The 11,119-nt window shown below is 41.3% G+C and overlaps 1 protein-coding gene across 2 annotated transcripts in view; it reads right to left on the bottom strand.

Annotated features, from left to right (window-relative positions):
- The window catches only part of NUDCD1 (NudC domain containing 1), a 75,901-nt gene extending 64,805 nt beyond the window's left edge, over positions 1–11,096 (bottom strand). The window contains exon 1 of one of the 2 annotated variants that reach the window (XM_061605173.1): positions 10,851–11,096. In XM_061605173.1, coding sequence (XP_061461157.1) covers positions 10,851–10,968 — 118 coding nt within the window. In that variant the 5' untranslated portion in view covers positions 10,969–11,096. The remainder of the gene's footprint in view (positions 1–10,850) is intronic. The other variant, XM_061605183.1, reaches the window with a different exon arrangement.
- Positions 11,097–11,119: the final 23 nt, after the last annotated feature.

Raw genomic sequence — 11,119 nt, forward strand, 5'->3', positions numbered from 1 at the left:
TATATCAGATCATGCATCCATTTTAAACAAAAATTTATTTACAAGTAAATGTCAAATTATATTTAACAAACAACCACTCTCTGAATAATAATTGCATTGAAAAATAGAATTTTCTTTTAAGTCTGTGAATTACTGGATCTAGATGTTTTATGCAAAGTACTAAAAAATGTTAAAAAGTATGTTCAAGCAGATCTGATAAACAAAATGAAAACACCACCACAGTGCCATCTGCTGCCTCAAATTTACAGAAGATGTAACTTTGTATAAGGTTCTAGGTCTTTTCTCCTATTGCCATCGAAGCTGACATTTCCTTAGTATCCCAAAAGTTCAGAGGAAAGGAAAGGCAACAGAGACGTAATGGAGTCTTGCAGAGGCCCAACTTCAAAGCCCCACAAACATACAATCAATTAGATTTATATCCTGCCCTTGCTCCCAGTAGGAGCCCAGGGCGGCAAAACAGAAGCACTAAAAACACTCTAAAACATCATAAAAACAAACTTCAAAGTATATTAAAGCAAAACCCTTAAAAACATATTAAAACAAAAACATATTTAAAAGCTTTTTTTTTTTTTTTTAAAAGAAAGCTTTAAAAAAATATTAAAAAACGATTCCAACACAGATGCAGACTGGGATAAGGTCTCAACTGAAAAGGCTTGCTGAAAGAGGAAGGTCTTCAGTAGGTGTCAAAAAGATAACAGAGATGGCACCTGCCTAATATTTAAGGGGAGGGAATTCCAAAGGGTAGGTGCCGCTACACTAAAGGTCCATTTCCTATATTTTACAGAACAAACCTCCTCATAAGATGGTATCTGCAGGAGGCCCTCACCTGCAGAGCGCAGAGTATCAACTGGGTAATAAGGAGTAAGACGGTCTTTCAGGTATCCTGTTCCCAAGCTGTATAGGGCTTTGCACACCAAAAACTAGAACCTTGAACTTAGCCTGGTAGCTAATAGGCAGCCAGTGCAATTCTTTCAGCAGCAGGGTTACATGTTGGTGATACCCTGACCCAGTAAGCAGGAATGACACATGTGCCATGCACCCTCCCCAGTATCAATCTCCTCTAGATTGGTTTTTAAAAAAATAGCAGCGGGTAGCGTTCGCACGACTCCCTAAGGGACTTCCCAAGGGGTGACCCTGCCAGCAGCACACCTGCCGCCCAAGGGCATCCAGGCTTTTATGCCCCGACCCAGCCAGGAGCTGATACAAGAGGGTGCAAGATTGACTGCAGCCTCTCTTTGCAGTCAGGGTCAGGCCTCCTTCAGTCCCCCAGTACTGCATCTTAGCAACATATCACACTAATCTCCCATACTTGCAGATTTCTATGAGGTTTGCAGTCGTTACTGGACACAGACAGAGAAAGAAGAAACAGTTAAGGTTCCACTGCTAGTGTACTAGACTGCCAAATCCAGTTCCCCAATATCCAACAGTTTCTTATGGCTGACTTTCAATGTGCTGCAAGCTGAAATGCAGGCAAACTGAATACTGGGAAATTGTCATCATCTGATAGCAAATGAATTGCATGAATATTAAAGCGTCGGCTTTGTATTATATGCATGGGTCCATGCCCTCCAGCATGGCCAGAAGGAGATGGGAAGCATTTGCTTCTGTTTCCAACTAACCAGTTTGTTGGTAGGTCCAAAGCCAGACTAACTGTGGTTACTGTTAGCTAGTTTCAACATATTATAGGCAACATTCCTGGCTTGTTATAATGAACTATAATAAACAAAATACAGTTCCTGTATTGAACAAAACAAACCATGAGTGGAAAAGAAAGCAGATGCTTCCAACCTCCTCCTTGAAGTTGCACTAGAGGAGGAGCTGGCTGTGGAGTGCACACAAGCCCAAGGCTCACCTACTTAACACTAAACTATGATTTAGTGTTGTAAGCACACCTTTTCACATTTTTAAAATAAATAAATAAAAGGAGTATATTTTCAAAGGATCCACATTTTGTTAAAGTTAAAAGAAAGAGAATATTTTTTTAAAAAAAAATAACTGTTAACCACTCATATACATAACTATTGGAACATAATTCCTTCTGCACAAGTGTAGTACCCTCAATTATTCTGGTTACTCTAAACTTCCTCTTCAAGACAGGTTCAACAATAAAGTCACTAGGCTTACTTCCCCCCGCCTGCCACTGAACCTTTGCCCTGGGGCAAATCAATTAAGTAGTTTCCCACCAATCTCTGTCTTGTGAACAAAGCTAGCTTTGGAACACATCTAAATCTATAAACCTTTGCAACTCCTTTCCTTAGAAAGGATCAGTCAAATGACCTGCCAGGTAACTGGTGTCAGCATCCGGGAAAGCCTTGGTGGTCTTCTATAGCCTCTGGATTATTCGCTGTGCACTAAGATATCAACGTATAAAACTTCTCTCTCAATCATCCTTAAGCATAAAGCATTAGCTATTCTAACCAAGATTGGTTTGCACTGCCACCCTGTGGATCAAACCTGTCACAGCTTAGAAACACTGTGGTTCAGTTCACACAGGACTTTAAACCGGTAGTTCCCAAACTTTTCTCCCTCCTGACAAGTAGAGTCTTCATGCACCACTTAATTTTTTTATGCCTCTTGTTTAGCCGTTGTAATGCACTGTGCTAGATGCTAAAGTACGCTAGATGTGCTAGGTGCTAAAGCCTGTGGAGCCTATATTCTGCCTCTCTAGAGTCAGAGGCGGTATGCTTCTGAATACCAGTTGCTGGAAACCACAGGAGGGGAGAGCACTCTTGTGCTCAGGTCCTGATTGCGGGTTTCCCACTGTGAGAACATGATGCTGGACTAGATGGCTTTTCTTATGTACTGATTCTTCACTCCTTTCAAGTGCCTTGTCAGTCTCTCTTCCCTGCTTGGGACCATCCCCTATCTTACCACCAGCCACCTATCTAAATCAAATCAATCAGCCCTACTTTCAAGTTGTATGCTTTTTAGAACATTGTAAAATTAATATCAACAAAAGAGTGTGGTATCTTCCTGCTACTACAAGCTCAAAAGGACCATGGTACCTTGCATTAGCCTGCTTCTAGCCTTTCATAGTGAGTAAACCACAAGTTTCAAATTTGCTAGGCAAGAGTATATACTCAAGATTTTTTCACAGTTCAGTGCTAACTAATCTGTGTTAAGTGATATCGTTTATGCTGCCTCTTGCTTGACTGCCATCTTGCTGGATCAAATCAAGGTGTCCACCAAATCCAGTATTCTGGGGGCGAGAAACAAAAGTCAGCAGGCACTACATAATTCACTAATGGCTTACAGTATATCTTCTGGAGCTGATGGGAGTTGTAGTCTAACAACATCTGGGGACGCAAAGGTTGGGAAAGGCTGTCTTGGGATTTTTTTACAGAGCCTTCCAAATAATGGAATGAAAAGAAGTATTCACTCCCTGCTCTATTCATATATCCAGCTCCTAGTCCTGTCCTGGCTCTAATGGGCCATTGTTATTTCACTCCTGCGGGCAACAGTTCCACAGTAGCTTCTCATCACCACTCAGGATGACTTCTCATTTCAAACTTCAAAGGTTTTGTGCAGTGTTCCCACTACTACACACGTAACTGCAAAGCCTCTATATACAATAGCATAAGCAGTGGCTACTTTGGGTGGTGTACTAGTGGAAGCAAACACCTCAGATGGAATGCCCATCCAATGAAGATCACCTGCCTAACTCTCTAGTTCACAGGAAAGTGAAGGGTTCTTTTTCTCTTTCTGAAAGCATTTTCTGGCTAAGCTGTACTTTCCTGCTATTGGGTGGCATTCAACAAACTTCTGATTGCACAGCGCTTCCCCTTCCTCTTCTCCCCGCTGCATCTGCCCTCCCATCCACTCCAGAGCATTGGGAGACTCTTTGGAGCAAACTGGCGCAGGGACCACAGGAGGGAGAAATGGAAGGGGAAGCCCCATCATGTCTGCTGACACAATATTGAGTCTCACCAATAGACTGTGCACTTTTTGAACTGATTTTTTTTTAAAACGGATTTAGATGAAGCAGTAGCAGAGATGCTCATCAAATTTGCAGATGACATCAAACTGGGCGAGGCAGCTAATATCTTAAAAGACAGAAATAGGGTTCAAAACGATATTGACAGGATCAGGAACTGGGACAAAACAAATAAAATGGATTTCAACGGAGATAAATGTAAAGCTCTGCATTTAAATAGGAAGAATCAGGTGCACAAACACAGTGTTGCATGAACAGAAACATAGTGTCCAGATTGCAAGTAGTAATGACACTGTTTTATTCTGCATTGATCAGACATCAACTGGAGCACCGTATTCAGTTCTAGGCACCACTGTTTAAGAAGGATATTGACAATCTGGAGAACAACAAAATGGTAAGAGGCCTGCAGACCAAGTCCTATGAGGAAACGAATTTGATATTTTTTGCCTGGAGAAGAGACAGTTAAGATTAGATATGAGAGCCAGTTTCAAATATTTGAAGATGGCTATCCCACAGATGATTAAGAAGACATCTCTCATAGAACAAGGTAATGGACTGTGTACAGAGTGCCCTGGAAGACAGCTGACTCTTCTTTGTTAGAGGTTTTTAAGAAGAGGCTGGATGGTCACCTATCAGTGGGTTTTCTGCACTAGCAGGGGTTGAAGCAGATGATCCCTGAAGTTTCTTGAACAAGTTTCTTGAGACTTGAACAAGGACCTCTTATGATGAGCATGGGACACTCTTTTCCTTTCCTTTTATTTTATGCAATACAAGATTGTTCCTTCCTCCCTTTCTCATGCGCTTTGCAGGTGACAGCCTTCTGCAGATACCATCTCATCAGGAGGTCTGTTCTGCACAACATAGAAAGCGGACCTTTAGTGTAGTGGCACCTGCCCTGTGGTACTCCCTACCCTTAAATATTAGACAGGTGTCATCTCTGTTATCTTTTTGTCGCCTATTGAAGACCTTCCTCTCTCAACAAGCCTTTTAAGTTGAGATCTTATCCCAGTCTACATTTGTGTTGGAATTACTCTTTAATATGTTTTTAAACTTTTTTCTTTTTTAAAAAAGATGTTCTCAAAGCTTTCTTAAAAATGTTTTTAAAGATGTTTTGTTTTAATATAGTTGAAAGTCTGTTTTTATGATGTCTTAAAAGTGTTTTTAGTGCTTTTGTTTGCCGCCCTGGGCTCCTACTGGGAGGAAGGGCAGGATATAAATCAAATAAACAAACAAACAAACATACATTCTAAAGGCCATTACTCAACCTTATATTCAAGAAGTGTCAAGAGATTCTTTGATCCTCTGAAGCACTGCTGGCAGTAACTCTAGTGGTCACCCTGTGGAATCCAGTGAGGTGTGCTCCTATTGTTCCAGGCAGCTGGCAAAAATGTGCCTTTTTTAAATGTTTTCATAAACTCCTCTTTTTCTTCCCCCTTGGTATATTTCTGATGTTGTTTTAGTTTTGATAGTTATTTGGGAAATTATTAATACACTCTAAATCAATATTCTGGTCATATGATTATGGGTAGGAATGGAGACTGTGACCTAGTTTGATACTGTGTGATATTTAGATACCCGCCGTGGCGCAGAGTGGTAAGCGGCAGTAATGCGGCCGAAGCTCTGCTCACGGCCGGAGTTCGATTCCAACGGAAGGAGGAAGTCGAATCTCTGGTAAAAGGGGCTGAGGTCCACTCAGCCTTCCATCCATCCATGGTTGGTAAAATGAGTACCCGACATATGCTGGGGGGTACAGAAAGGCCAGGGAAGGAACTGGCAATCCCACCCCATATATACGGTCTGCCTAGTAAACGTCGCAAGACGTCACCCTAAGAGTCGCAAACGACTCACACTACAAGTGCGGGGACACCTTTACCTTTACTGATATTTAGATTTGCTAGCCATTTTGAGCTTCTGTTGAAAATTAGACGTGATATTATTTATTATTATTTATTTATTACATTTATACCCTGCCTCTCTTTTCATCATAGAAACCCAAGCCGGCTTATGTATGGTTCCCAGGCAGTCTCCCATCCAGGCACTGACCAGACCTGACCCTGCTTAGCTTCAGCAGGATGCTGGCCTCATGTGCCTTTAATACAGCAACTAGTACGTAGGGACAACGAGAAAGACTACAATAATTATTGTACAGAAATAGAAAAGAATAACAAAAAAGGTAGAACAAGAGCCCTGTTCCAAATGATTAGAGAAATGAAAGGCAAATTCAAACCAAGAATAGTGAACTGACCAAGATAAAATAAAAAGAAGATGGAAGCAATACACTGAGAAATTATATAAAAGACGCGAGGATGACAGATTCATTCACGGAGGAACCGTATGAAGAACTACAAATTTCAGAATGTGAGGTGAAAGCTGCATTTAAAATACTTGGAAGGAACAAATCACCAGGAATAGATGGCATATCAACTGAGTTGCTACAAGTTACTGAGAGGGAATCTGTCCAAATTTTGACAAAAATTTGTCAAGAAATATGGAAAACTAAACAATGGCCCACAGACTGGAAGCGTTCCATATACATCCCAATTCCAAAGAAAGGGGATCCCAGGGAATGCAGTAATTATCGAACTATTGCCTTAATATCCCATACAAGTAAAGTAATGCTCAAGATTCTACAACAAAGGCTTTTACCATATATAGAACGAGAAGTGCCAGATGTCCAACCTGGATTTAGAAAGGGAAGAGGCACCAGAGATCATATCGCAATCATATGTTGGATAATGGAATGGACCAAGGAATTTCAGAAGAAAATCACCCTGTGTTTTATAGATTACAGCAAAGCTTTTGATTGTGTAGATCATGAAAAACTATGGAATACTCTGAACAAGAGGCTACTGTAAAGACACAATATGGAGAAACCAACAGGTTCCCCATTGGAAGGGGTGTGAGACAGGGGTGTATTTTATCATCATATTTTTAAAATCTAGATGCAGAACATATCAAATGGAAAGCGGGATTGGACCAAGATAAAGGAAATGTGAAAACTGCAGGGAAAAATATCAATTTAAAATATTCAGACGATACCATTGGTTGTTGTTATGTGCCTTTAAGTCGATTTCGACTCATGGCAACCCTATAAATCAGCGACCTCCAGTAGCATCTGTTATAAACCACCCTGTTCGGATCTTGTAAGTTCATGTCTGTGTTTTTTTCTACTCCCTTCTGTTTTACCCAGCATTATTGTCTTTTATAGTGAATCATGTCTTCTCATGATGTGTCCAAAGCATGATAACCTCCATTTCAACATTTTAACTTCTAGCAATAGTTCTGGTTTAATTTGTTCTAACACCCAATTATTTGTCTTTTTAGTGGTTCATGGTATCTGCAAAGCTCTCCTCCAACACCACATTTCAAATGAGTTGATTTTTCTCTCATCCGCTTTTTTCACTGTCCAACTTTCACATCCATACATAGAGATTGGGAATACCATGGTCTGAATAATCCTGACTTTAGCGTTCAGTGATATATCTTTGCATTCATCAGCATTTGTTTCAAATCAGTACTGGTTTCTGCTAGTAGTATGGTATTGTCTGCATATCTTATTATTGATATTTCTCCCTCCAATTTTCACACCTCCTTCATTGGTCCAATTCCGCTTTCCATATGATATGTTCTGCATCTAGATTAAACAAATAGGGTGATAAAATACACCCCTGTCTCACATGCTTTCCGATTGGGAACCAATTGTTTTCTCCATATTCTGTCCTTACAGTAGTGTCTTGTCCAGAGTATAGTTTGAGCATCAGGACAATCAGATGCTGTGGCACCCCCATTTCTTTTAAAGCATTCCATAGTTTTTCATGATCTATACAATCAAAGGCTTTTCTGTAATCCATAAAACACAGGTTGATTTTCTTCTGAAATTCCTTGGTCAGTTTATTTTATTTATTTATTATTTGATTTATATCCCGCACTTCCTTCCAGCAGGAGCCCAGGGCTGCATTATCCATTATCCAATGAATATTTGCGATACGATCTCTGGTATCTCTTCCTTTTCTAAATCCAGCTTGGACAGCTGGCATTTCTCGCTCTATATATGGTAAGAGCATTACTGTACTTACATGGGATATTAAGGCAATAGTTCGATAATTACTACATTCCCTGGGTGCCCCTTTCTTTGGAATTGGGATGTATATCTATGTAAAGCCGCTGGGGGCCATCATCAGGAGATTTGGGCTGCAGTGCCACCAATATGCGGATGACACTCAGCTCTATCTCTCATTTAAGTCCTCACCAGAGCTGGCTGTGGACACCATGTCCAAGTGCCTGGAATCCGTAAGTGGATGGATGGGAAGGAATAGGCTGAAACTAAACCCCGATAAGACCGAGGTGTTGCTCGTGGGAGACAAGAGAAGGTTAGGAGAAATAGACCAGGTGTTTAATGGGGTAAGATTACCCCTGAAAGACCAGGTCCGCAGCCTCGGGGTCATTCTTGACTCCCAACTGTCCATGGAGGCTCAGGTTTCAGCAGTGAGCCAGGCAGCTTGGTATCAATTACATCTGATAAGGAGGCTGCAACCCTACCTTCCTGTCCATCTGCTCCCACGGGTGATACATGCCCTGGTCTCCTCCCGCTTAGACTACTGTAATGCGCTCTATGTGGGGTTACCCTTGAAAACAGTCCAGAAATTACAACTGATACAGAATGCGGCGGCACGATTGATTAAGAACAGCCGTCGCCATGATCATATCACTCCAATGTTAGTAGATCTACACTGGCTACCAGTTGTTTACCGGGCCCAATTCAAGGTGTTGGTGTTGACCTATAAAGCCCTATACGGTTTCGGCCCAGTTTATCTGAAGGAGCGCCTCCAGCATCACCAATTATGCCGCCTGACGAGATCAGCCACACAAGACCTTCTCTCAGTCCCACCAGTTAAAATAGCGAAGCTGGTGCGGACTAGAGAGAGGACATTCTTGATTGTGGCCCCCACCCTCTGGAATTCCCTTCCTTTCAACCTTCGCCATGCCCCCTCCCTGATAGGTTTCCGCCGAGCCTTGAAGACCTGGCTGTTCAGGCAGGCCTATGGGATCCCTGCGGTGGGTTAGCTTTTAATACTGTTATTAATCAAAATGGTAGTGCTTAGTCTAATTATTGATTGTGGCCCTCATTGTTTTATATTGTATTTTATTGTATTGATGTACGTCGCCTAGAGTGGCTGTTAATTCGGCCAGATAGGCGACTCATAAATAAAATTTTATTATTTATTATTATTATTATTATTGAATGCTTCCAGTCTGTGGACCATTGTTTTATTTTCCATATTTGTTGACAAATCTTTGTCAAAATTTGGACAGATTCAGTCTCAGTAACTTGTAGCAACTCAGTTGGTATGCCATCTATTCCTGGTGATTTGTTCCTTCCAAGTATTTTAAATGCAGCTTTCACCTCACATTCTAAAATTTCTGGTTCTTCATCATACGGTTCCTCCGTGAATGAATCTGTCATCCCTTCATCCTTTTTATATAATTCTTCAGTGTATTGCTTCCATCTTCTTTTTATTTTATCTTGGTCAGTCAGTGCATTCCCCTGTTAATATTACTAATAAAAACTAGTAATGATCTGAAACCAATGCTGATAAAAGTTAAAGAGAAAAGCACAAAAGCAGGACTACAGCTGAACATCAAGAAGATTAAAGTAATGACAACAGAAGATTTATGTAACTTTAAAGTTGATAATGAGGATATTGAACTTGTCATACCTCGGCACAGTCATTAACCAAAATGGAGAATAGTCAAGAAATCAGAAGGCTAGGACTGAGGAGGGCAGCTATGAGAGAAGTAGAAAAGATCCTCAAATGCAAAGATGTATCACTGAACACCAAAGTCAGGATCATTCAGACCATGATGTTCCCAATCTCTATGTATGGATGTGAAAGCTGGACAGTGGAAAAAGTGGATAAGAGAAAAATCAACTCATTTGAAATAAATGGTGTTGGAGGGGAGCTTTGCAGATACCATGGGCTGTGAAAAAGACAAATAATTGGTGTTAGAACAAATTAAACCAAAACTATTGCTAGAAGCTAAAATTAGGAAATTATTGTACTTTGGACACATAATGAGAAGACATTATTCACTAGAAAAGACAATCATGCTGGGAAAAACAGAAGGGAGTAGAAAAAGAGGAAGACCATACAAGAGATGGATTGATTCCATAAAGGAAGCCACAGACTTGAATTTACAAGATCTGAACCGGGTGGTTTACAACAGATGCTACTGGAGATGATTGATTCATAGGGTTGTCACAAGTCAAAATCAACATGCTTCAGAGGCAGCATGCTTCTGAAAACCAGTTGCTGGAAGCCTCAGGAGGGTAGAGTGTTCTTGCACTAGGGTCCTGCTTGCAGGCTTCCCCCAGGCACCTGGTTGGCCACTGTGAGAACAGGATGCTGGACTAGATGGGCCACTGGCCTGATCCAGCAGGCTCTTCTTATGTTCTTATGTTCTTAACATGAAGGCACATACAGACATACTTAAAAAAAAAAGATTCTTACGCAAAAAGCTTTAGGTTACTGGCCTGGAAGAAGCGTTTGGGGTGGTCACGAAGCCCTGCTATTAATTTTTAACAGCTTATATCATTCCAATATATTATTACACCTGTCCGGTATGCTATAATTTGGATTCCTGCATCGAGCAGGAGGGTTGGACTCGATGGCCTTATAGGCCCCTTCCACCTCTACTATTCTATGATTCAATATCTTTCAAAAAAAATTCCAGTACTTTTATTGTACCTTTTTTATAAACATATTTTTAAAAGCCACCATAAATAAGCATTAATATAACTGAGAAAAGGAATCAGCAATGACTCTAGTATGGCGTACAATCCTTATTTCCATGCTATGCCTTCTTCCACGGAGCTGCAAGTGGCCCCGCGCCCCGCACCCTATTCATCGCCACTCACGCGAGTCCAGGCCCACTTGGTAACAGGCCAGCGGCTCCAGCGACAACTTGTAGCCCTCAAACTTGGGGTCCAAAAGGAGCCGCTTAACGCTCAGGGAACAGTTCGCCGCCGTCTCCATACTTCCTGTTCTTAAAGGAAATCCAGCGGACAATAAAGCTGTTGTTGAAAAGCGAACGTCTCAGTCGCTGCTAGGGCAGGAAAGCGACTTACAACCGCTATGGCTTCTGGGTATTGAGACACGGGCTCGAGGAGGCATGCTGGGAATGGTA

The sequence above is a fragment of the Rhineura floridana genome, chromosome 1 (assembly GCF_030035675.1).
Source record: "Rhineura floridana isolate rRhiFlo1 chromosome 1, rRhiFlo1.hap2, whole genome shotgun sequence".
Lineage (NCBI taxonomy): Eukaryota > Metazoa > Chordata > Lepidosauria > Squamata > Rhineuridae > Rhineura > Rhineura floridana.